The sequence below is a fragment of the Chlamydomonas reinhardtii genome, chromosome 8 (assembly GCF_000002595.2).
Source record: "Chlamydomonas reinhardtii strain CC-503 cw92 mt+ chromosome 8, whole genome shotgun sequence".
NCBI classification, from domain to species: Eukaryota; Viridiplantae; Chlorophyta; class Chlorophyceae; order Chlamydomonadales; family Chlamydomonadaceae; genus Chlamydomonas; species Chlamydomonas reinhardtii.
The window spans coordinates 3,763,090-3,789,776 of NC_057011.1; the positions used below are offsets into that span (position 1 = coordinate 3,763,090).

Sequence of the window (26,687 nt, forward strand, 5' to 3'; positions counted from 1 at the left end):
ACTTGCATCCGCGGCAGCACCGGTGACCGCCACCATCAGCGGTATTACCAGTCGCGGGTTTCGGCATGCCTCGCATTGCAGCCCCGCTGTGTAACAAGAGGTCTACGGACTTAAACTCTCTCGACACACGGTTGGAAGACAAGGGCATTCCGTATCACATTCCGTATGGCGTTCGTCCATTGCTCGGACGTTCTTCGCCTAAACCCTAGTAACTACGGTTACACGGTTTCCCGCCAACCGTGCCCACCGGGCTACTTAAGCGCCTCGGAAACACCCCGGTGTATCTTAACACCACCTTTCTCGGTTGTTTATATAGGTAGTCTATAGGTCAGAATCTAAGTCTAGCACACGACTGTTACAGTGGTGCGAAATGCCAGGAGTCACCCTGACTGTTGAGGTCCCAGGATCGATCCTGGATGGGTGCATGGGTCCGAACTAGTGCACAAGAGGGTTACACCCTCCTTGCCCTGAGGTGGATGGCCCGTGAGAGCGAGGCAACAACGCAACTGGGCCAAAGGCAGTAAACCCACCCCGCGCCTGCAGTGAGCCTAAACATCTACGGATGCGCTGGTGGTCTCACGAGGACGTTCGCTTCCAGGGGGGGAGGACTGTAACGGGAGACTCGCTCCCTTGTCAACCTAGGCGACAATCCTCTTGTTACATTGGTGCGAAATGCCAGGAAATCCGCAAATCACACTCGTCACGGACCATAACCCAAACACGTTCATTGATTCACAAAAGAGCCTGGCCAAACTGTCCCGCCGCCAAGTGCGCTGGATTGAATACCTTTCCCGCTTCCACTACACGTGGGAATACCGGCCTGGCCGTATCAACGTCGCAGACCCCCTCTCTCGCATGCACGCCACGGTACTTGCCGCTAAGGCACAGTCCCGTTACTCCTTGACCTCTTCTCTGCCCGGCGAGATTCGCGTGAGCTATTCACACGACCCGCTATTCGTCGACGCAAGGGCACTCGCCCGCCACGGTGTCACCTACGACCAAACTGATGGTTTCTACCGCTGCCAAGGCAAAATCGTTGTCCCTAACTACAACGATTTGCGCACCCGCATTATCAGGGAGCTTCACGACAGCCCCTACGCCGGCCATCGGGGTATCGAACGAACCCTCGAGCTTGTCCAGCGAGAGTTCTGGTGGCCGGGCATCACTAGTGACGTAAGGCGCCAAGTCCTAGGATGCGAGCTCTGCCAGCGAAACAAACCGCTCATGCAGAAGCCTGCGGGTCTGTGCAAGCCTTTGGAGCTCCCACGACACGTATGGACACACGTGTCGATGGATTTTATTACGCACCTGCCCACAACTCGAGACGGGCATGACACTATCGTGGTATTCGTCGACCGGCTAACCAAAATGTGTCGTGTAGCCCCCACGACCGAGACAATTACAGCTGAAGACTTTGCCCAGCTGTTCCTTGAAACTGTTTGGCGAAGCCACGGTTTTCCAGAGGAGGTCGTATCCGATCGCGGCTCCGTTTTCGTGAACAAGTTCATGGCCGAGCTGTATCGCCTCACAGGCACCAAGCAAAACGTGTCTACAGCTTATCATCCACAGACGGATGGCCAAACGGAGCGCATGAACCGCGTGCTGCAAGAAATTCTGCGCAACTACGTAAATCCTACTCACGACGACTGGGATAAGAAGCTACCACTCGTCGAATTCGCAATCAACAACACATACCAGGAATCCATCAAGGCAACGCCTTTCCAGCTGAACTACTGTCGCAACCCTCGCCTGCCTACTCTCGGCTCTGCAGACAGCAAAGTCCCTGCTGCTGCTCGCTTCTGCTCCGATATCGAGGAAAGCATCCAGCGTGCTAAGCGCTGCATCTCCGCTGCTCAGGAGCGCTACAAGCACTACGCCGATCGCAACATGCGCGAGGTGAGCTACAAAGTAGGCGACCGAGTGCTACTGAACACTCAGCACATCAACCTTAAGCATCCCGGCACGAAGAAGTTTCTGCCGCTCTGGATTGGACCCTATACGGTCACTCAAACAATTGGACCTGTCGCAGTCAAACTCGACCTCCCAGCGAACTACCGCATTCACCCAGTTTTCCATGTTTCGCGCCTCAAACCTCACAAACAGGCACCCGGCTCCGTCTGGACGCCTCCGCCCCCTGTGGCCGTGCTTGACGATGGCGCATACTGGTCCGTTGACCGCCTCCTGGCCCACCGCGACAAGAAGCGCGGCGGTAAGACGGTCAAGGAGTACCTCGTCTCCTGGGAAGGTTACGGTCCTGAGCACAACACTTGGGAACCGGATGCACACATCACTGAGTCTGCGATTGATGAGTACTGGGCTTCCCAGGCCACACGCAGGTCCAAACGCAAGGTTGCAGCCGACACGGCCCCGGCCCCGGCTGCAGGGGTTACACCAACTGCGCCACCACGCAAGCGTGGGCGTACTGCTTAGGGAAGTCCTGCCACGGCAGACCCCAACACTCCGAAGGCCCCCTGACGCAAGCTCGCAGGGACTCTCGCTCTAGGTGGGGAGGACTGTAACAAGAGGTCTACGGACTTAAACTCTCTCGACACACGGTTGGAAGACAAGGGCATTCCGTATCACATTCCGTATGGCGTTCGTCCATTGCTCGGACGTTCTTCGCCTAAACCCTAGTAACTACGGTTACACGGTTTCCCGCCAACCGTGCCCACCGGGCTACTTAAGCGCCTCGGAAACACCCCGGTGTATCTTAACACCACCTTTCTCGGTTGTTTATATAGGTAGTCTATAGGTCAGAATCTAAGTCTAGCACACGACTGTTACACGCTGGCAGGCAGCGGTTGCGCTTGTTGTGCATTCATACATTGGCCAGCGGGCGCGGGTTGATTGCATAAATCTATCAACTCATGACGATGGCCAGAACTCATGAGGCTTTCGTGTCGGTGGATTGCGGAACTGCTGGATCGGGCTGGAATGGCTGGTGGGGAAGCTTTGTTCGGCGCAGCTATGTGTGTAGATGTTGTGAGTACTTCTGGCGGAGTCGCGCGGAATCGGTAGCGGAAGTCATCGGAAAAGCCTCATGCGCCACGGCCAGGCTACAGTATAACGACATCTGACTGTGGCCCGCACACGCGTAACAACGGTACCCCGGCGCGGCCAGGGCAGATGCGCGAGATCTGGGCCATGCTCTGCTGGTCCCAGAGGCGCAAATTATTGATGCGTTCGATGGTGAACGACATGTCTGGTGGTAGCGTCTCTGCAGCATACCTGCCAACGCCGTCTGCTGCGGCTGCAGTGCTGGGCCCACCCCGCCGGCCGCTGCGCTTGTACCCACCACGTCTACCGCCAGCAGCAGCAGTTGTCGCCGTTACAACCGCACCGCCGCCGCCAGCCGCACCGGCACTTGCATCCGCGGCAGCACCGGTGACACCGCCGTCGTCAGCGCCAGTAGCGGGTTACGGCATGCCACGCATTGCAGCCCCCCTGGCAGGCAGCGGTTGCGCTTGGTTTACATTGGCCAGCGGGCGGGGGTGATCCAGCGGGGTGGGCCGTGGCAGTTTTTCGGGCTGAGCCCCCCCAGCGAAGCGTTCCAGGGGGGGGCGAAGCCCCCCAGGAACACCCCGGTCCGTTCGTTCGTGCGTCGGCAAAACATAGCATACTGGCGCAAACCGCGACTGCTACGTATTAGTATTTGTTAATGCCTATCGCATGTAAATAGGTGGCAGGGAAAATTCGGGCGGAGCGAGAAGTGCCTTCGCGCGTCCATGGACAATTGACTTTCGCGAGGTCGCGAGGAAAACATCCGGTGCCCGCTGATATGCAGTCTCTAAGGCAAACTATGTTGGCGGCAAGCAAAGCGGGGAAGTATATCGAAAATTTTGAGCGACTTGCCGAGCCATGCCTGCCGACGCGCCAGGATGCCAAGAAGCCCCGAGGTCGCCCCCGCCCCGCGCCTAGCCCTTTGAGCGTGGGGCGCCGGGGAGGTGTTGATTATGGCAGGAGGCGAAAGAAATGCTTGGGGTGTTTGGGAACGTGACAAGGCACGCATGCGTGGCGCGGGAAATCCCGCACGACCCCAACCCGAGTGTCCCTAGCCGATGCGCCTGCGCGTCGTAGCGGCATGGAGGCTCTGACGGGGCGTTACATGCTTATCAGCTCCCAAGCGTACGGGGGCTCAGCCCATTTTCCAGCTGTACAAAGCTGACACCCCTTGTTTCTCCCGGCCCCCTGTTCGAGTCCGGCCGACCGCAGCCCCTGGTCCCCTTCCTGGCCCTCTTCCCTGCGCCGCTCGGTCTTGCGCTACCGCGGGGGCCCCAGCGAGCTGCTCAACGCGGACATTGCAGCATGAAGGTGACGACACATCCAGGGGACACATCCATTGTCGCGTGGCTCGGAGTGTTCAGGGTGGGCGGGCAATTGAGGCTCATTCCCTTCTTTGTAAAATCGTAACCTCAGTGAGAGGCTCAGTGAGGCTCAGTGGACACATGACCAGGGTCTGTCTTGGTGCGCGTCTTCAGGGGATACTGCATTACAGTTCCCTGCTGCTATATCACGACCTGCGCAAGGGCGACTGCGCAAGCCGCAAGGGATGCTGGCGCAGGTGGTGCAGGGTGGTGCTGCGGCCGGGATATTCTGCACGTCGTCCCCATGAGGGTTGCCTAGTACGCGACCCTCTCTCCATAGTACGGTACGCGTATTGCTAGGATTTCTAGTACAGTACGTTCAAATACGTTGCATAATACGCTGGGCCACGAATCCGGGGGGAAAGCAAGTGCAAACACGACACGCGTGCCCGCACCATGCCCGAATCGGTGTGAATTTGGATTTGCGCGGCCATAGTCTTCTTGGGGAATTTACTTAAATAAGACAAGGGGTGTCAGCTTTGTACAGCTGGAAAATGGGCTGAGCCCCCGTACGCTTGGGAGCTAATAGGCGTGTAACGCCCCGTCAGAGCCTCCATGCCGCTACGACGCGCAGGCGCTGAGGCGCATCGGCTAGGGACACTCGGGTTGGGGCCGTGCGGGATTTCCCGCGCCACGCATGCGTGCCTTGTCACGCTCCCAAACACCCCAAGCATTTCTTTCGCCTCCTGCCATACTCAACACCTCCCCGGCGCCCCACGCTCAAAGGGCTGGGCGCGGGGCGGGGGCGACCTCGGGGCTTCTCGGCATTCTGGCGCGTTAGCAGGCATGGCTCAGCAAGTCGATCGCTCAAAACTTTCGATATACTTCCCCGCTTTGCTTGCCGCCAACATAGTTTGCCATAGAGACTGCATATCAGCGGGCAACGGATGCTTTCCTCGCGACCTCGCGAAAGTCAATTGTCCATGGACCGCGAAGGCACTTCTCGCTCCGCCCGAATTTTCCCTGCCACCTATTTACATGCGATAGGCATTAACAAATACTAATACGTAGCAGTCGCGGTTTGCGCCAGTATGCTATGTTTTGCCGACGCACGAACGAACGGACCGGGGTGTTCCTGGGGGGCTTCGCCCCCCCCTGGAACGCTTCGCTGGGGGGGCTCAGCCCGAAAAACTGCCACGGCCCACCCCGCTGGATCACCCCCGCCCGCTGGCCAATGTAAACCAAGCGCAACCGCTGCCTGCCAGGGGGGCTGCAATGCGTGGCATGCCGTAACCCGCTACTGGCGCTGACGACGGCGGTGTCACCGGTGCTGCCGCGGATGCAAGTGCCGGTGCGGCTGGCGGCGGCGGTGCGGTTGTAACGGCGACAACTGCTGCTGCTGGCGGTAGACGTGGTGGGTACAAGCGCAGCGGCCGGCGGGGTGGGCCCAGCACTGCAGCCGCAGCAGACGGCGTTGGCAGGTATGCTGCAGAGACGCTACCACCAGACATGTCGTTCACCATCGAACGCATCAATAATTTGCGCCTCTGGGACCAGCAGAGCATGGCCCAGATCTCGCGCATCTGCCCTGGCCGCGCCGGGGTACCGTTGTTACGCGTGTGCGGGCCACAGTCAGATGTCGTTATACTGTAGCCTGGCCGTGGCGCATGAGGCTTTTCCGATGACTTCCGCTACCGATTCCGCGCGACTCCGCCAGAAGTACTCACAACATCTACACACATAGCTGCGCCGAACAAAGCTTCCCCACCAGCCATTCCAGCCCGATCCAGCAGTTCCGCAATCCACCGACACGAAAGCCTCATGAGTTCTGGCCATCGTCATGAGTTGATAGATTTATGCAATCAACCCGCGCCCGCTGGCCAATGTATGAATGCACAACAAGCGCAACCGCTGCCTGCCAGCGGGGCTGCAATGCGAGGCATGCCGAAACCCGCGACTGGTAATACCGCTGATGGTGGCGGTCACCGGTGCTGCCGCGGATGCAAGTGCCGGTGCGACTGGCGGGTGCGGTGCGGTGGTAACGGCGACGTCGTGGGTACAAGCGCAGCGGCCGGCGGGGCGGGGCAGCAGCAGCAGACGGCGTTGGCCAGTGTGTTGCAGAGACGCTGCCGGCAGACATGTCGTTCACCATCGGGCGTATCAATAATTTGCGCCTCTGGGACCAGCAGAGTATGGCACAGGCCTCGCACATCCGGCCTAGCCGCGCCGGGGTGCCGTTGTTACACGTGCCATACGAGCTGAAGTCAAATCTGATCAACCCACCGCACGCAACCAGAGCTGCCTCAGCCGCAGCAGCTGCAACAGCTGTTCACCACAGTGGGATGATTAGATTGCACACGGGCCGTGCGCCGTGGAGACGTGCCATTACACGCCATACCGTCCAAAGACCAAACCTTATCTAATGCTTATATATGACGTGTGTATGTTATGACTTGCTGTTCTAGGCCCTGGGGCGACCTGCCAGCCTCGCGAACTGCAGTGGCATGTGCAGCATTTGTGCACGAAAAGCGGATGTCGTCCCGTGAAGCCAGTCTACTAAGCTCCATGCACAGATTTTACATTCTTTGACGGAGGCCAGAGCTGAAGAACCCGGATTGGGGCGCATGTGACCAGTTTCGAGTACCAGACAGCCAACAGGCAACAGTCTCGACCTGCACTCGACTCCAGAAGAAGGTTGACATGTCACATCGGGGGCGTGGTGGAGGAAGCAAGGATAGATCCTAATTGGGGGACGACGTGTGCAGAATACCCCGGCCGCAGCACCACCCTGCACCACCTGCGCCAGCATCCCTTGCGGCTTGCGCAGTCACCCTTGCGCAGGTCGTGATATAGCAGCAGGGAACTGTAAATTCAGACGATCCCCTGAAGACGCGCACCAAGACAGACCCTGGTCATGTGTCCACTGAGCCTCACTGAGCCTCTCACTGAGGTTGCGATATTACAGAGAAGGGATAGCTCGGAATGTGCCATATTTGGCCCACTTTTGGCCCAGACCGCTACAGGGCTTCCTAGGCGCCCACGCTTGCCTAAATATTGATGTAAGCACTATATAAGATTATTGCACGGGTTGGGGGTCAAAAGGGCGCGGTGGGCGAGTGGATTCTGGGGGCCGGGTTTTGGGGGGAAAACTGAGGGGCGACCCCAAATTGGCCCACCGGGCCGCGAGGCGTTTTGGTCATCCCTGCTGGCGATTTGCCGATTTCGATACCCTATAGATGTCATATGAGGATTGTTGCAACCGTCCGGGCAGGATTGGGAGTGTTCTGGGTGCACAAAAAATAAAATTGCGCCTTAAATGCTCAGCATGTTGTTTTGTTTGTCGTCTGCAGGCGCATTCTGGCTTGCACAAATCACTAAAGGATAAATATCATAAGATATCAAGTGCGCAGACCAGGCAACCTGCAGTCCGTCTGCTCCACATGCCATATCCCGCATAGGCGGTGTTTTGTTCCTGAATTTCATGCCGTCGAGTTATCTGCACACTTAGATGTAAGCTAGATAGCTTCGAGGCGAATTAGCTGGGTCCTAGCGAGCGCGACATTTGACATTTTGACTTCTGTTTTCGCTAAAATTTATGCCCAGAAACCGTCCAGAGACCTTTATGTATGTCACATGATGCCATTTCGATGCTATAGGGGCCTGGAATCATGCAGTCCCCAGGCACTTGCTGGAGTGGCACCCGCCGCACCAAGCCCGGCAGGGCCAGCCCTAGTTTACCCATTTAAGCTTGCTAAGCTATCACTTACATGTAAATGATAATATATATGCAGAGAACTGGGCGGTCAGGCAGGCTTTTGAGGACCAGGGCGTGGGCTCTGGCGAGTGGGCCAAATAATCGGGCGGGCGCGCAGGGCCGTTTTCGGGGACTGGTCGGGAATCGGCCTCTTACTGGCCTCCCAGTCCTTGGATAATCCTTATATAATATAAGCATGCAATATTTAATCAGGCAGGCTCTGAATCCGTGCGGGCCAGCCGCACGGGCAAGTGGGCCAAATTGGGGTAGGCTGGCAATTAGGCACATTCCGAGCTAGTCACTGAGCCTCAATAATTGCCCGCCCACCCTGAACACTCCGAGCCACGCGACAATGGATGTGTCCCCTGGATGTGTCGTCACCTTCATGCTGCAATGTCCGCGTTGAGCAGCGCACTAGGGCCCCCGCGGTAGCGCAGGACCGAGCGGCGCAGGGAAGAGGGCCAGGAGGGGGACCAGGGGCTGCGGTCGGCCGGACTCGAACAGGGGGCCGAGAGAAAAAATTTGGAACCATTTCTCGATTTGTGCGTGTCATCCTTGCGCAGGGGCCATGCTAATCTTCTCTGGGGGGCCTCAGGGGGGGGACGGGAGGGGCCGCACGGGCGCCTGGGGTGGCGGGGTGCCGGAGGAGGGGGCGGAAGGGCCGTGGGGGTCTGCGCGCCGAGACGCAACAAGGGGTGTCAGCTTTGTACAGCTGGAAAATGGGCTGAGCCCCCGTACGCTTGGGAGCTATTAGGCGTGTAACGCCCCGTCAGAGCCTCCATGCCGCTACGACGCGCAGGCGCATCGGCTAGGGACACTCGGGTTGGGGCCGTGCGGGATTTCCCGCGCCACGCATGCGTGCCTTGTCACGCTCCCAAACACCCCAAGCATTTCTTTCGCCTCCTGCCATACTCAACACCTCCCCGGCGCCCCACGCTCAAAGGGCTGGGCGCGGGGCGGGGGCGACCTCGGGGCTTCTCGGCATTCTGGCGCGTCGGCAGGCATGGCTCGGCAAGTCGCTCAGAACTTTCGATATACTTCCCCGCTTTGCTTGCCGCCAACATATTTTGCCTTAGAGACTGCATATCAGCGGGCACCGGATGCTTTCCTCGCGACCTCGCGAAAGTCAATTGTCCATGGACCGCGAAGGCACTTCTCGCTCCGCCCGAATTTTCCCTGCCACCTATTTACATGCAATAGGCATTATCAAATACTAATACGTAGCAGTCGCGGTTTGCGCCAGTATGCTATGTTTTGCCGACGCACGAACGCAGCCACGGACAGGGGTGTTCCTGGGGGGCTTCGCCCCCCCCCTGGAACGCTTCGCTGGGGGGGCTCAGCCCAAAAAATTGGGAACCATTTCTCGATTTGTGCGTGTCATCCTTGCGCAGGGGCCATGCTAATCTTCTCTGGGGGGCCTCTGGGGGGGGGGCGGGAGGGGCCGCACGGGCGCCTGGGGTGGCGGGGTGCCGGAGGAGGGGGCGGAAGGGCCGGGCTTGAACTGGGGGTCTGCGCGCCGAGACGCAAAAAATTTGGAACCATTTCTCGATTTGTGCGTGTCATCCTTGCGCAGGGGCCATGCTAATCTTCTCTGGGGGGCCTCAGGGGGGGGACGGGAGGGGCCGCACGGGCGCCTGGGGTGGCGGGGTGCCGGAGGAGGGGGCGGAAGGGCCGTGGGGGTCTGCGCGCCGAGACGCAACAAGGGGTGTCAGCTTTGTACAGCTGGAAAATGGGCTGAGCCCCCGTACGCTTGGGAGCTATTAGGCGTGTAACGCCCCGTCAGAGCCTCCATGCCGCTACGACGCGCAGGCGCATCGGCTAGGGACACTCGGGTTGGGGCCGTGCGGGATTTCCCGCGCCACGCATGCGTGCCTTGTCACGCTCCCAAACACCCCAAGCATTTCTTTCGCCTCCTGCCATACTCAACACCTCCCCGGCGCCCCACGCTCAAAGGGCTGGGCGCGGGGCGGGGGCGACCTCGGGGCTTCTCGGCATTCTGGCGCGTCGGCAGGCATGGCTCGGCAAGTCGCTCAGAACTTTCGATATACTTCCCCGCTTTGCTTGCCGCCAACATATTTTGCCTTAGAGACTGCATATCAGCGGGCACCGGATGCTTTCCTCGCGACCTCGCGAAAGTCAATTGTCCATGGACCGCGAAGGCACTTCTCGCTCCGCCCGAATTTTCCCTGCCACCTATTTACATGCAATAGGCATTATCAAATACTAATACGTAGCAGTCGCGGTTTGCGCCAGTATGCTATGTTTTGCCGACGCACGAACGCAGCCACGGACAGGGGTGTTCCTGGGGGGCTTCGCCCCCCCCCTGGAACGCTTCGCTGGGGGGGCTCAGCCCAAAAAATTGGGAACCATTTCTCGATTTGTGCGTGTCATCGGCAGCGGCATGTGCAGCATTCGTGTACGAAAGGCGCCTGCCGCTCCGTAGAGCCAGTCTACTAAGTCTCCATACAAAGATTTTGCATTATTGGAAGGAGGCCAGAGCTGAAGAACCCGGGTTGGGCGCATGTAACCAGTACCAGAAAGCCTACAGTCTCGACCTGGAAGGACCTGGACTCCTCACTTGTGACGAAAACCCCCACGAATGGAGCTGTCATTGAACGATGGCTTGGGGGCGTGGTGGAGGAAGCAAGGATAGATTGGGAGCAGGGGTGATTGGGAGCCGGGCGACTTGGGCAGGAAGGGGCAGGACACCCACGCCGCAGCACCGCCTGCACCAGCATCCCTTGCGCAGGTCGTGATATAGCAGCAAGTAAGTGTAAATCCAGGTTCCGGCGAAGACACGCACCCAGGTAGACCCTGGTCATGTGGTCACTGAGCTTCCCTGAGCCTCTCGCGCTCACTGAGCCCCTCCCCCTCACTCGCGCTCAGTTGCCCGCCCACCGTGAACACGCGCGAGCCACGCGACAATGGACTCGTCGTCACGCACATGTTGCAATTGCCGTGTTATGCCGCACCGCAGTACCCAGGGGACGCGGGAAGAGGGTGCGGGGAGAGGGCCAGGGCGGTCGGCCAGGGTCGAACTGGGGGTCTGCGCGCCGAGACGACTACCCCACTGAGCACTGAGCCACTGAGCCTGCCCCACTGAGCCACTGAGCACTGAGCCACTGAGCACTGAGCCACTGAGCCACTGAGCACTGAGCCACTGAGCCACTGAGCCTACCCCACTGAGCACTGAGCCACTGAGCCTACCCCACTGAGCCACTGAGCCTACCCCACTGAGCCACTGAGCCTACCCCACTGAGCCACTGAATAATAATAATAATCGAAACGCCGGCCCGTAGGGCCTGGCGTGGATTATCGGGGCAAGGCGGGTCAGTGTAGGGGCCCATCCCCTACCCTGCCGCCTCACCACGCAAGGGGGGCCGGTTGGGGACATCACCCTGGGGTCCTCGTGTGCCCGTATTCCATGATCCTGCGGGCTTTAATTATGCCTCCAGCACTATTAACGGCATGGTGGTGGAGCTTGTGTCCGCAGGTTTTGGCCGCCTTGGGGGACACGCCTAGGGTGGTCAGGAGTGGGACCAGGTTTGCGGGTATGGTACCAGTGACGCCTAGGGCGATGCACTCGGCGGGTGAGTAGTGGACGGTCCATCCAGCTTCTTCTAGGAGTTGTTTGAGTTCTTGGTGTTGTTGGGACTTCTCTTCTCGTTTGTGTAGGTGTTGGGAGTCAGAGCTGTATCCTATTTCAAGGATATAGATTGGTGTGCGGCTGCGGTTGCGGGGTGGCCGATAGTCTTCGCGTTGTGTCGTTGTAGTGTCGAGGGCGGGGATGAAGAGAATGTCTGGCCGGAGCCTGGCTATAACCTCTGGGGGTGTGCCATTACGGAAAAGCCAGGCGGGGGGTCTTTGGCCGGATGCATACTCGGGCAGGTCCGCAAGTGGGCCCGCGTCCATTACCATGTAGCCCCCGCCATAGCTTCCTTTGGAGATGCATTTAGCCACTCGCTGTACAGCTATGTTGTGGCGGTTGATGTATGCGCCTTTCATCTGCCGCTGAGAGCACCCTCCAAGGATATGCCCTCCTGAGTCGGGTGCCTCGCAAAGGGGGCACAACCCGTTTCCGCCCAGTCCATAACGGCGTTTGAGGGTGGCATTGAATAGGTAGCCGTATCTGGCATATAGGATTTGTTTTACCAGCCAGGGGTGGCGGGCGGGGCTGGCCAGGGTTAGGTTGCTTGATTGAGGGCACGCGCCATCTGCTGCGGCGGCCCAATTGTCGAGGACGGTTGTGCTGTCTGTGAATCCATGCTGTGCCCGCGGGGGTAGTGAGGACAGGACTCCCCTGTTCAGGTCGCTGATGTAAAAGTTGTCGGAGTTCCGTTTGGGCCACCATATGTTAGCCCAGGGCTCGTCAGGTGGCAGGTGCACCGCTTGGCTCATTGCGCCCGCGTCACGCTGGGCTACCAGGGCCGCGCCCTTGTCGGCCTCATCGTTTCCTGCCAGGCCTGTGTGTGAGCGTACCTTTAGGAATACGACAGGGAGGAATTCGTCGGCACACTCGTTAAGTTCCTTGACAATGTCGCTGAGTAGGTTTTTGTGTTTGGACAGCGTCAGTTTCATTGGGTCGCTAATTGCTCTGCGTATAAGGTACAGTGAGACCAGCGAGTCACTGGCAATCACTAGCTTAGTCAGCCCCAGGAGTTGCGCGCGGGGGCGGTAGTGTCTTAGCGCAGCCAGGATGGCGGATAGTTCTGCGCGCTGAATGGTATTGGTGCTGTTCAGGCCGCCTGGTTCGACGTAGAGTGGTTCGCCCGTTGTCGCTGTCCAGGCACAGGCTCCAAGCTGGTTCATTTCGGCCCCGTCGTCTCCTACTGCGATTTTGATGCACGACCCGTCCGTCCAGATGACAGTGGCCGCGTCGTAGAGCGGCCGGGAGATGGCCGGGAAGCGGTCCCGGAGGGCGTTCAGTTCCGCTTGGATGGGCGGGGAGACTGTGCAGGTGGGCGGGGTCGGGGGTGTTGGCGGGGTGCGGTGTGTTGCCTGTCGCGCCCGGGTTTGGGCTCGGTGGCTGTATGGCCGTGAGGTGGGTTGGTGGCGGTCTCCGGGGAGGGTGATTCGGCGCGGCCATCGCGCTACAGCGGCTGTGGTGCGGGTGGGGCGTGGTGGTTGGGCCCCGATGTCTGTAAGGGCGGCTTGGAGGTTGGCAAGGTTGTTGCGGGCCGTGAAGGCCTGCACCCCTGTTGTGTTGGCTACGAGTAGGAGGTCTAACCCGTGTCGTAGGGTGATGGCCGGGCTAAGGTCGCCTAGCCCCTCATCTAGGTTGGTTGCGGGTGTGTCGGGCGGGAGGTACGCTATGTGTGTGACATGAGGGCTACTGAAGAGGCGGGTGTGGGGGCTCTTGTGGTTGTGCGGGATGACCATGAGGGTGATGGCCGGGTCCATCTGCCCTTCGAGCAGTTCCGTGGTGGCCACGGCCCATGCCAGAGCTTTGGTATACGCGGCGGGGTTGGGGCCGGGGTGGGCGATGGAGAGGCCGGTGAAGGGGGCAGACAGGGCGTCCGTTGTGGCCCCGAAGAGGGCATCGGCCGGTTGGGCACTCCAGTATTGGCATACACGGTTGGAGCAGTTGAGTGGGGAGGCGAAGCGCTCCATGAGGGCCGGGTTGGTCTCGTCGGGGTGGGCCGCAGCCAAGGCGTCGAGTAGGGTTGTTTTTAGGCACGTCGGCAGGGAGCGTTCGAGGGCCGGCGCTGTTTTGCATGTTTTGCCTTTTTCATCAACACGGGTGCGGATGAGTAATTTGGCAACATCTTCGGGGAAACCCCCGGGGGAACGGAGAGGTGCGGTTTCGGTTGGGTTACTGGCCAGGGCGTGTTTGTAGCGGGTGTGGAGGGTGTGTAGGGTCCCCATGGTGATGCTGGAAATGTGGCGTCCGTCAGGGCCGTGTATATGTGCAAGGGTTTGTGCATCTGTGTATGTGTCCGTAATCTGTATGGTGTAGGCGCCCGTGGGGTGGATGTCGTGGTACGGGTTGCACGGTTTGGTGTTGATTTGAGTGTTCTGTCTGGTGGTGCGTCGGCGCGCCGCTCCTTCCACGTCTGGTGGGGTCCACCGGCCCTGTCGCTGGGCTGGTGGCAGGTGTGAGTCGCGGGGTGGGGGAGGCGTAGGCTCGCTAGGGGGTTTGGATAGTCGTTGGAGGTGGGCAGCCTGCGCGGCGCGCCATCCCTGGAGTGTAGGGCATTTGCTAGCGGGCTCGCTAGTGACGTTCCAGTGCATGTGTACGAAGTACCGGCTGCAGCTCTGCCCGTAGGCAAGGTGAGCGTGTGGTGTTCCCGTGTATTTCATGATCGTATAGGCCGCAGCGGCTCCGCGCACAATGGTGGTCGGCTTCCAGGCCACTTCATAGTATAGGGCGGTTTGAGGGCGTTCGTTGCGGGCCGGCGCAGCAATCAGTTTGTGGATTGGGCCAGCGTGGACGTGTGATACGGATTCCAGGTCATAGTAGAGGGAAAAGATCAGCTGGCTGGCAGCGCGTGTGGCGTCGCTGGTATTCTTGGGCCATTGGAGGCCACCAGTCATTACTTGCGCGCGTATGCCCATCCACCGTGTGATCAGGCGTGGGCGTCCGTCTTGGTGTTGTGTGCGTTGTCTCAGGAGTGCACGTTCTGCCATATAAGCTTTGCGGGACATGCCATTGGGGTCGGGGTCAGCTTCACGGGGGTCGTCAGGGTTAGCAGGATCGGCCCCGGTTATGGTGGGCCAGCGTGGGGGCTCAGGTTCAATAATGAAGTCTCCGGCCTGTGCCCATCGGGCGGGCGTGTCATACGCGCACAGTGGGGCCTTTGTTGCATTGTGGTCGCGAAGGTAGGTTTGGACTGGGTTGTGTGGTTCCCCGTCGTTTAGGAAATACGGGGTGGTCAGGTGTGTGGGTATTTGTCGAGTGTAGCGTGGGCGCGGTAGCGTAGTTGGGAACTTCTGTTTCCCAGGTGGGATGCCAAGGCGGGGTATGTGTGTTTTCCCGCTCATGTCTTTTTGCAGCATCGAGTAGAAGCGCGGGGCCCACATGACAAAGTCAGCGGGTACGGTGTCTCCTGCCACGGGTTCGCCATGGTCCAAGACAAAGCCGTGTCTCCCTGTGTGGTCGCGTTGTCCTCGCGTGCCAAGTGGGTCGTGTCGTGGCTCCGCTTCGATTCTCCGTTCCAGGCGTTTAGAGGCGGACGGTCCCTTCACTTTCTTAACCTGCAGTTTAATCCGCTTGCGTTTGTTGGTGTTGGTTTGGGTTTGAGGCTGCGTGGCTGGAGCGTCGGCGGGGGGCAGGGTGGGTGCTGTACCCTGGGCTAGGGCGATGGGTGTGGCGGTTTGGTTCGGGTCGGGCGTGCCTGCCTGCGTCGGTGGTGCGGGTATGGTCGCCAGTGCGCATGCAGTCTCAACGGGGCGAAGGTGGCGGGTGAGGGCAGCTTGGCGCGTGGGCACGCCTCGGGGCTGGGCGGCCCGGGGTGGTGCGGTTGCGTTAAAAGCGGTGGGCGCGTGTGGTTGGGTCGAGTTTGGCTCGGGGTGTAGGGTGGTCATATGTTGACGGTGGGCCATGAGAGTGGTCTGGGGGGCGCCGGTGGCTGTGGCGGATTGCGGGAGCAGGGCCGCGAAGGCGGGTGTCGCCGGGAGGGCACGGTATTGCTGAGGGAGGGGCAGGTGGCAGTTGTAGGTCTCCGGCTGGTCATATGGAGCCGCGCGGGCTGGGGCACCTTCGGCACTAAGGCATAGGCTCAGCCTGTTCAGCGCGATACGGTGTTGACGTTTGCATTGGTTGCGGGGGAGGCGGAGGAACAGGCAATCGGAGGGAATCAGGCAGGTTAGGCCTTCTTTCGTGCGTTCCGTGCTTATCAGGGCTCTGAGGTCCAGGCCGGCCTGCGCCAGCGTATGTACGAGGTGGTGTGGGATGGGTCGGGGGTTACGGTTCACTGCTTGGATGATGGTGTTGATGGGGCCGGCATACGGCGCTCCGTGGTCCCACAGGGTGATGTCGTATTCTCGCATGATACTGAGTTGTTTGAGTGTGGTGTAGAAGTGGCTTTCCCGACGTAGTTTGTGTATGGCTGCCGTGCCGGCGATGCGGCTTTGTAGTTCCAGCAGGGCATGCGTGACCATGCCTAGTCTGCCTGGGTCGTTCAGGGCAAGGGTCAGAGCCCGTGTGGCTTTTTGGGCATATAAGGGCAGGAGGGAGCCAACCCCAAGGCCTGACATGTCCGCAGGGGCAAGTGTGGCACGTGTCGGGAACCCAGGGGTGAGGCGGTAACACTTCTTTGCCAGCCGCGCAATCATGGCGTCAAGGGTGCGGATGTCGTTCTCCGTGTACGGCATAACCGCAAAGCTGTATGCTGCCATAGACTGTATGCAGGATTTTATAATTCGCAGGCATTGTTCTGGTGACGCGAGAGACGTTTGCAGGTTGGCACTTTTTTCTTTGATGGCATCACATAGGTAAGCAAACTGGGGTCCCCAGTGCAAGTTCATGGTTATCTGTACTCCCAGGTATTTGAAGGGTTCGGTTGCGGGGAGGTAAGGCACAGGTTTGTCGCCAATGTGGATTTTGTTCTCGAGCATTGATTTGAGGGTACGGTTGCAGGTGGGACCGTTCAGGCCTTTGTCCTGCTGGGCTCTTCGGTGCAGGATTCCCGTGACTCGGCATTTGGCGTGGTTCACCTGGAGGCCCGCCCATGCCGAGTAGCGGTGGATTTTGTCGCATTGAATGCGTAGGTCGCTCAAGGTGTTTGTAAGCACCGCCAGGTCATCGGCGTAGGCGGCTGCTGAGGAGCAGTGGTACCTGTTGTTGAGGTGGTTTGGTAAGCAGCCGTAGGAGTAGCCGCGGCCTCCTACGTGGAGCCACCGTATAAGCGGTTCGATAAACATCAGAAAGAGTACAGGGGAGAGTGTGTCGCCCTGGACTGTGCCTCGTTCAATGTGTACCGGGGAGGTAAGGCCGTGTTCAGTGCGTATGTAAGTACGGGCATTTGCGTAAAGGTTTTGTACGACGCGTATCAAGTCATGGGGCATCCCCAGGTCCCACATAATTTCCAGTAGGCGGTCATGTGATATGGTGTTGAAGGCGCTGGAGAAGTCTGCGTACATAACATAGATATCCTGGTTAGTCAGGCCGGCGTCTTCTAGGGCGTGAACGAGGTTTAAGGTCTGGCGTTCCGTGTTACGGTAGCGTAGGAAGCCTTCCTGAGTTTCACTGAACAGGTCCAGGTCGTGTGATATGTCAGAGATGGCCACCGTGATGAGACTAGTCCAGAGCTTATACGTGGTGTTGGCCAGGGCAATAGGGCGGTAGTTCTTAAGCAGAAGGGGGTCTCCAGGTTTGGGGAGCAGGACAGTCTCGCTGGCAGTCCACGAGGCAGGTGTGTGGGCCCTGACCCACATTAGGATAAGTAGGTTGTGGAGTGCCGTGCGCAAGGGTGTCGGTAGGGCGCGTAGTAGCTCGTTTGGAATGCCGTCGGGTCCCGGGGATTTGTTTCTGCTTAGGTGGTCTATGCATGTGTCAAAATTGGCGCTGTCGGAGATGCTTGGCAGCAGTGCGTGGGTAGTCGGGCTGCATGTACTGTGCAGTTTGAAAGTGTCTGGTGCGGTTCTGTTGCTGGGGTCAAAAGGGTACCTGGTGTTCGGGTGTCTGTCTTCTGGTTTATAGTTGCCAGTGCGCGGCCCAGTGATGGTGGCCCCTTGGTCCTGGAAATATGTGTGGATAGCCTCCAAGATGGATGCTTTGTCCGTACAGTGTGCTTTGGTGTGGGGGTGTAGGACAGCGGGGATACCGCGGGCCTGTTCTTGGTTGGAGAAGATGTCTTTGTGTGCTTGTTTAGCTCTTGTGGCTAGTTTGTGTTGGAAGCGGGCTCTGGATTTTTGTACCTCTGATTGTGTTAGCTTTTTGAGGGTTTGGCGTAGTGTGCTTCCAACACGCTTGATTTTGTCGATGAGGTCGGTTACAGTTTGGTTGGGCGGTGGCGGTCGGGGGCCTCGGGTGGGGGTTGGGGTCGTGGGTTCGCCCTCTGTCGGAGGACAGGGGTTGGGTTGTGGCAGGGTTGGCGCTCCCGTGGCGACATTCCCGGGTGTGTGTAGGGTGGCGTTGTCCGTGATGGCCGCTCGGAGCTGTCGTAGTTCCTCGTGTGCCCGACGTATCTTCTTGCTAATCCGCCGGGGGGCAAAGGCGCCAGTCCTTGGCGGTTTCTTGGGGCACATATCCACGAGGATGTTCAAGCCGTCTTTGAGTATGTCATGGAGTTGTCCTGCCAGTGCGTCGAGGTTCGGGGCTTGGACGGTGGGGTCGCTTCTTAGTTGGGTGTCAAGCTCGGTGGCGTTGGTGGTTCCGGCAGTGTAGCGATCGAGGTGGTCTCGGATAGCAGTGGAGGCCGGTTGGAGAGCAGCAGCGAGGTTGGCTATGGGTGAGGCGAGTGTGTGCTCAATTTTTGTTCGTGCAGCCTCCAGGGTGGAGGTGGGGATAGGTAGCACCACTTGTGGCCAGGGCCCCGTTGGGGGTTGTGTGGTATTGCCCGTGCGGTTGCCCGTGGGTGCAGTCCATAGGCGTATGGGAAAGGTGGGGAGGTTGATGTGGACTGAGGAATGGTCGAATAGTCCGCCGCTGGGTTGGACTTTGAGTGTTGGCGTATTTCCGCCTGGCTCCGTTTCGGCAGCTGCGAGGGCGTTCGACGTGTGCTGGCAGATGAGGATATCATCGATGCGGCTGGTGGCTTTAGGGTGACCGTCACGTGTTTGGTAGTACGTCATACTGGTGGTGCCGTTCGGTTCAGTGATGCGTTGCAGCCTGTGGGATGAGACAAACCGTGCATGGTGTCTGTCAGCGTCATCGAGGGGCCCTGTCCGGTCTGCTGCGGTCAGTACGGCGTTGAAGTCACCACCTATTAGGACATGCTCGCCTGCGGCGGCCGCCGATTTTAACGTGGAGGTACAATAGGAGTATATGCGGCGGCGTGTGGGCATATCTTCGGGGCAGTACACGCCTAGTATATGCAGGGGGATGCTGTGTGGTGTGCGGATAGTGCAGTGGGCCAGGTGGCCCAGGAGGTTGGGTGGGGTTGGGGGTATGTGGAGGTGTCCGCCTGAGTGGTACCGTGCAGAGACCGCCATCAGTACGCCGGCTGATCGCCGTTTGTAGTGCTCGGTCCCTGGTTTGGTCGAGGTGATGGTGCGGTAGGCCAGGTTTTCGAGTCGGAGGCAGTCTTTGAGCCAGCGCGTGCGCGGGCCTAGCTTTGTTTCGGTCAGGATCACAATATCTGCGTCCCATTCCCGTAGATGGCACATGGTGGACAGGAGGTTGGTGCTCAGCCCGCGCACATTGTGTGTGACAACATGGAGCCAGCTGGCGGGCGGTTCAGCTGCCTGTTCCGTTGCGGGCTGGGTCGCGGTGGGGTTGGTTGGCGGTGGGTCCGGGGGGGCAGTTGCAGTGTGGGTTGTGGGGCTACCTGGTAATTCCTGGCGCGGGCGTTGTGTGGGGCGGGCCGCACTGGTGGGGGTGTCGGGTCGGTGTCGTGGGCCGGGTGATAGGCGGGTTAGCACTTGGAGCGCTGCGGTACCAACTGTGGTGGCATTGTTTGTGAGGACTTGGGCCCATGTTGGGCGGGGTTGTGGCGTGGGGACTGGGTCATTGGCGGGCGGTGGGACTTGGGGTTGTTGGTTTTCTGTTGTGGTATCCTGTTGGGTACGGTGTCTGGTGGGGCTGTGGGGGCTGATTTCGTCATTGCGGCGCAGGCGCCTTGTGGGGCGGGCTGCACTTGGGGGAGTGGGGGGGCGGCCGTGTTCATGTGTGGGTTCGTGCGTGTGTGGGGGCGGCTCCTGGGGGTCCTCTGGCGGTGTGGGTTGGGTACCTTGGGGCTCGGCATGTGTTTGGGATCGTGTCACTAAGTTGGCGAGGGTGGTTTGGGTTTGGGGGCGGGTCTGCGCTCTGTTACTGGTCGTGGTGTTTTCCGGGTTGGGGTTCAATGGTGTGCGGTTTATAGTGCGGGTCATTGTGGCGTTGAGGGTTAGTTGGACCGTCCCTTTCCTGGGTCTGGGTTGGGTGGTGGCCGTCGGGGGTGGTGGGGGTTCGGGGAGGCCCGGAACGGTGGGGTATGTTAGGGGGTCAAGGGGCGTGTCTGGGTGAAGGGGGTGGAGGCAGAAGAGGTCCCCCTTGATGGCAGCCCAGAGTTCCGGCGTCATAGGCTTGCGCCCAATGTGTGCTAGAGAGTCGACGAGGTACCAGGTGTCATTCTCTTTGCGGATGGCGTACGCATGGCGCCCGTCGTGCACCATAAGACCAAGGCCCTTGGAGCAGTCGGGGAGGAGGCTTATGATATGGTCTTGCGTGTGTCCCGGGGTTAGTGTTTTGGCGACTGTGCGCAGGAGTAGTCGAGCCCCCGTGTGGTCCACGGCTGGGGGCCGGTGTCGCAGGTAGTGGTTGATAGCGGCTTCATGGAAGAGTCCATGGTATCGGAAGTGGTGGCCCCATAAGGTGTATAGAGCAGGCGTGTCGGCCATTGCAGTATGTGAGACCTGGCAGAAGGCAAGCACATCTGTGGCCAGTAACCACGGTTTGCCCAGCATATTGTTTATGGCGTGTACAGTGCAGAAGTTGAGTTGTTGTTGCTCCCGGAAGAAGGTGTGTTGTATTTGTCTGGGCCATTGGATTCGTTCAGGTTTGCGCCCGGACTCAGTAGCAGCAGCCACTCGGTTGGTTGCCGGTGTGTGTTCAATTGGGTTGCCTCCTCTGAGTTGTATGGGAGGGGGTATCGGGCTGCCGAGTGTGTGTGACCAGGGGGTTGTAACATCCATCAAGTAGCGATAGGTGGCAAGGTTGGTTGTGAGAGCGAGGCACGCGGGCTGGGGGTGTATGTGGGTTTGTGATAAGAGGTAGGTGAGCCCCACGACTCCGGTGTTGAGGGTTGGTGAACCCGGGATGCGGGTGAGGAGGTGCATAGCGAGGGGGGCAGCTGCAGGTGTTAGTTCGGGTGCTTCAGCCGTGGCTTGAATGTTCGTAAGCAGGAGGAGAATGGTAAGCAGTGTACGCATGGTGTAGGCCGGTTTAACAGCTACGGCGCGGCACGTGGCGTATACAGGTAGGCCCAGCAGGATAAGCGGGGCGCCGTGGGTTTTCCTGAGGGTGGCGTAGATAGAGGCGGTTGTGGCGAGGAGCGTGAGGGTGGTGCTAATGTGCTGGTGTGTGCTGATGAGGAGGAGGAGTGGTTGGGATAGCAGTAGGGTGGTGAGAAGGGTGAAGGTTAGGGTAGTTAGGTTGCCAGTTGATGGGTGGGAGAGCATGGTACGGGCAGACCAAGTCAGCCGTGCTACGCTGGCTGCGACCAGGGTTAAGGCGGGTGGCCACAGAGTTATGTTTGCTGCAGTGCGCCAGCTGTGGGCGATCAGAGTGCCGGTGCATGTGGTCATGTAGGCGGCAGTGTGAGTGAGGAGGGTACGCAAGGAGGCTATGATGTGGCGAAGGAGGGCACAGGATCCGTGGAAGGTGCCTACAGCTGTCCAGCATAGCGCACTGGTGATATGTGCTGAGATGTAGGACACGGTGGCAATGAGGGGGTCAGTGTCGTTGTGCATCTGAAGCTGGACTATGGGGTACGGTCCCATAGTTTGACACCACAGCTGGAGGGCGGGGCTGGCGGTGTGGGTATGGCACAGGAGTGCAGCGGGGGCGCGCGGGCCCCGGGCCGAGCTGCCGGGGCCGGGGTCGTGGGGCGTGTCATCCGGTGGTCTTTCAGCTTTGCTGTAGTGCTGTGAGGCTGGCGATTTGAGAGTTTTGAGACTGCAAGGGTTTGCAGCCATAGGCGAAGTGGTCACTGGTCCGCGGCGGTCTCGCGACAAGTCTGAGTTTTGTCCGTCGGACGCTGGTGGCTGGAGACTGGTAGATACGTAGTGCTGTAGTGTCGGCGATTTGAGAGTTCTGGAAGTGCAGGATTTTGCAGCCCTAGGCGAGGTGGTCGCTGGTCTGCGACGGTCCCGCGACAAGTCTAAGTTATGCACGTCAGGCGCTGGGGTTCGGAGGCTGACAGGTAAAGTAGTATTGGTCTCGTTGCAAAGCCGCTGTTTACGAGTTCCAGGGAGGGGTTGCTGCGATTGTTGCGTCGGCGTAGGCGCTGCGTTTCTCACGTTCATCTGCTGAGATCCATAGCTTCCACTGGAGAGCCTCGAGCCTGCAGAGCATATTGCGGGATTCGTCGCGACGAGGGTCGCGGGGATGCAAAATGGCGCGTATTTTTGGGGTGGCATCCGGTGCATAGCCGTGGTCGCCACTTCCTCTGGACCCCCTGATGTCAGAGACGGCGTCCAAGATCGGGCCAAAAGGCCTGCGAGAGCTTGTAGCACTTCAGGGGTATGGAAGGGTCGGACCTCCTCCGGCCAGTGGCTCGTCCGGACGAGTACTCCCAAGATTAGCATCACATAGGTGATAAGAACCAGCATTGTGGCCATTTTGGGGAAGATCCCCGCGTTCGGCACGTCCCGCTCAAATGTTGAGCTCGTCGGCGCTCTCGTAGTGTGGAGAGGCAATAGGGAGTTTTAGAACGTTCCACAATACGGACTATATTTTTACATTACTGAGCCACTGATCCCCTTGTCACTGAGCACTGAGCCTTCCACACTGAGCCCCTGTCACTGAGCACTGAGCCTACCTCAATGAGCACTGAGCCACTGAGCCTGCCTTACTGAGCCTTCCACACTGAGCCCCCTGTCACTGAGCACTGAGCCTACCCCACTGAGCCTACCTCAATGAGCCTGCCCTACCGAGCCTTCCAGGCTGAGCCCCTGTCACTGAGCACTGAGCCTACCCCACTGAGCCACCATCACTGTCCCATCGCACCCATTGCACCCCCAGCAACTACTGAGCACTGAGCCTTCCACACTGAAGCACCGTCACTGAGCACTGAGCCGGCACCGTCACTGAGCACTGAGCCCCCCTGTCACTGAGCCACCACTGAGCCTGCCTTACTGAGCACTGAGTCCCCTGTCACTGAGCACTGAGCCTACCTCAATGAGCCCCAGCAGTCACTGAGCACTGAGCCTTCCACACTGAGCCACCTTCACTGAACACTGAGGCCCAGCAGTTACTGAGCACTGAGCCTTCCACACTGAACCACTGTCACTGAGCACTGAGCCCCCCTGTCACTGAGCCACCACTGAGCCTGCCTTACTGAGCCTTCCACACTGAGCCCCCTACCACTGAGCACTGGGCCTTCCTCAGTCAGTCACCGAGCTGCTGTAGCACCTCTCAGTCAGCAGTGCATTTAGTGTTATGCGATCCATCCATATATTTTGTAGCATTAAGTATTGCTGTCATTCAGGTCTCAGTAGTCCACCGCTCACTGAGCCCCAGCAGTCACCGAGCTGCTGTAGCACCTCTCAGTCAGCAGTGCATTTAGTGTTATGCGATCCATCCATATATTTTGTAGCATTAAGTATGCTGCCATTCAGGTCTCATTAGTCCACCGCTCACTGAGCCCCAGCAGTCATGGAGCCACTGTACACCTCTCAGTAAAGCATAAATAGCAAAAAAACTGCCCATTCAAGCTGCACTCAAACCATCATCAAAACAAAATAATTCCAGATTGAGCCCCAGCCCCTGAGCGCCTGTCCCCGTGCCCCACTCTCTGAACCAGTTGCTGAGCCCACTGACTGGGCCTCCATGTAAGTCTACTTGATGAGCTGATGACCCGCTGCTGCTGCCACTACACTGCCATGGTGTTTGTGACAGGGCTCAGAGGCAGGCGTGGAGCCCTTGCTTGCCCCTGGCCCACCTGCTGCCAAAGCCGAAATCTTGTTGTCACCGCTGCCACCACTGGTGCCTCCTGTTGCTGGCACCACCACGGCTGGCATCACCGCCTCCTGGGCACTGCTACTGCCCCCTGTCACTGCCGCCACTGCCACCGCTGCCTCCTGCTTGGTGGTGTCCTGTCCCATGGACGTGCTGCTTGCTGCCAGTGCAATGGCAGATGCCACCATGCTTGCTGCCCTGAACTGCGCAGGTGATGAGTCCACTGCCGCCGCTTCTGGTGCGGCCACAAATGGGGAGGCCAGGGGCGGCTGTGGCACCAACGGCATTGTGAGAGCCACACCCGGCACCTGTATCCCAGTGCCTGCCCCCGTGTTGGGGTGGGTTGGTGGGCGTGGAGCAGCTGCAGCAGTGCCAGCAGTGAACTGCTGCTGCTGCTGCCCCACTATGCCCATGGCACTGGCAGCATGAGCAGAGGGCGCCACCACCTGCTGTGGCTGTGGGCACTGGGGCTGCTGGCGCAGGGCAGTGGCAGGAGTCTTGCTGCCAGGCCGGCTGTGCATTCCTGCTCCATTGCTGGACTCAGCCGCCTTCTGCAGGGAATATGTCCCATTCATGGCACAGCCCAAGGCGAGGTTCCTGTGCTCGAGCTGCCTGATCCAGTTTCTGTGTTCCATATGCCGCTGGTCCAACTCCTGCACGATGGCTCCCAGTTGCTGCACCCCTGCTAGCAACCCATCCATGGCTGGGCGCGGGATGGGCAGCTGCTGCACAAGCTGCAGCACAGACATGGCAATGTCCTTGCGCTGCTGCGGGCCCATCAGCTTATTCAGCTCTGTGACCACTGTGCCGCTCTGGTTGCTGTCCTCCGCAGGCCCAGCTCCAGCTGCAGCAGGAACTGAGCTCTTGGATACCAGCTGTGCTTTGACACGCACCAGCTCAGCCTGCAGCTGAGCGCCTGCGGCCTGGGCTGCACGCAAGTTACTCCTCAGCTGGTCACCAGCAGCCTGGGCAGCGTCCAGGTCAGCCCGCAGCTGGCTGCCTACAGCCCGCAGCTGGTCACCTGCAGCCCGTGCGGCATCCAGGTCAGCCTGCAGTTGGTCGCTTGCAGCCTGGGCCGCACCCAGCTCCGCCCGGATTGGGGCGCATGTGACCAGTTTCGAGTACCAGACAGCCAACAGGCAACAGTCTCGACCTGCACTCGACTCCAGAAGAAGGTTGACATGTCACATCGGGGGCGTGGTGGAGGAAGCAAGGATAGATCCTAATTGGGGGACGACGTGTGCAGAATACCCCGGCCGCAGCACCACCCTGCACCACCTGCGCCAGCATCCCTTGCGGCTTGCGCAGTCACCCTTGCGCAGGTCGTGATATAGCAGCAGGGAACTGTAAATTCAGACGATCCCCTGAAGACGCGCACCAAGACAGACCCTGGTCATGTGTCCACTGAGCCTCACTGAGCCTCTCACTGAGGTTGCGATATTACAGAGAAGGGATAGTCACTGAGCCTCAATTGCCCGCCCACCCTGAACACTCCGAGCCACGCGACAATAGATGTGTCCCCTGGATGTGTCGTCACCTTCATGCTGCAATGTCCGCGTTGAGCAGCGCACTAGGGCCCCCGCGGTAGCGCAGGACCGAGCGGCGCAGGGAAGAGGGCCAGGAGGGGGACCAGGGGCTGCGGTCGGCCGGACTCGAACAGGGGGCCGGGACAAAAAATTTGGAACCATTTCTCGATTTATGCGTGTCATCCTTGCGCAGGGGCCATGCTAATCTTCTCTGTATTTTTCCAATTTTAACAGTTGTGCCGAAGCACAACATCATTTTTAGGCTAAATGTATATATAGCAAGTCAGTGTAGACATTAACGTGCTTTTGCAGCCTTCGCTTCCACTGTTCCCTTTTGCTCCGCTCTGCTGCGCTCCGCTCCGCTCCGCTGTTTCGCGGCGGCCGCTGCTTTACGGCGGCTGAGAGAATGCTCCAGGGAGAAGGGAGAAGGGAGAAGGGAGAAGGGAGAAGGGAGAAGGGAGAAGGGAGAAGGGAGAAGGGAGAAGGGAGAAGGGAGAAGGGAGAAGGGAGAAGGGAGAAGGGAGAAGGGAGAAGGGAGAAGGGAGAAGGGAGAAGGGAGAAGGGAGAAGGGAGAAGGGAGAAGGGAGAAGGGAGAAGGGAGAAGGGAGAAGGGAGAAGGGAGAAGGGAGAAGGGAGAAGGGAGAAGGGAGAAGGGAGAAGGGAGCCCGTGGGCGTGGGATCTCCGTCAGGGACTGGCACCCCCATTGACGTTCAAAAACCGTCTTGGAAACGACTCCTAAATAACACGCTGGGGATGACAGATGCCCAGACCCGCCCAGCCACCCCACCCCGCGCGAGGACAGCATTCCACGCTCGGTGGTGTCCATATGGATGCGAATTACAATTGAAGGGACAGTCGGGGGCACAACGTACCCACGCCGCGAGGGACCGTCTCCGGCCCAGAGAGAAACACCCACCCCCTGGTCCATATGCATGCAACCCAACCCGGGTTCACTCAGTTCACTCGGGGCGTGCCCATACACGCCGCACCGTCCAAAGACCAAACCTTGCCTAAGGCATATACATGACATATGTATGTTATGACTTGTTGTTTTAAGCCCTGGCGCGGCCTGCCCGCTCGCCGAGCTCGCGAAATGCAGCGACATGCCCCGACAATGTGCACGAAGAGCTACTTTTAGCCCCCGCAAAGCCTTGAATTCCCATTCTTATAGCTGAAAGTAGACACGGCATCAATCACGGTTTGGAAAAATGGCTCCTCGAGGGACCTCGGTCGCGGCATTGCCGGTCGGCAGAGCCTCACATTTTGCCCCGGGTTACATTCCAATGCAATATTGGGTATCTAAATAACATATTGAGCGAGTTACTGCTCTCTCCAGCACACT

At 59.2% G+C, this 26,687-nt stretch overlaps 1 protein-coding gene across 1 annotated transcript; it reads right to left on the reverse strand.

Moving 5' to 3' along the window:
• Positions 1-22,584: 22,584 nt before the first annotated feature.
• On the reverse strand, positions 22,585-25,603 carry CHLRE_08g377251v5 (uncharacterized protein). The gene is made up of 2 exons (XM_043065196.1): positions 25,197-25,603; positions 22,585-24,839 (listed from the first exon to the last, which is right to left on the reverse strand). The coding sequence occupies exons 1-2, from the start codon at positions 25,213-25,215 to the stop codon at positions 23,698-23,700; spliced, it is 1,161 nt and encodes a 386-aa protein (XP_042922197.1). The 5' UTR covers positions 25,216-25,603; the 3' UTR covers positions 22,585-23,697.
• Positions 25,604-26,687: the final 1,084 nt, after the last annotated feature.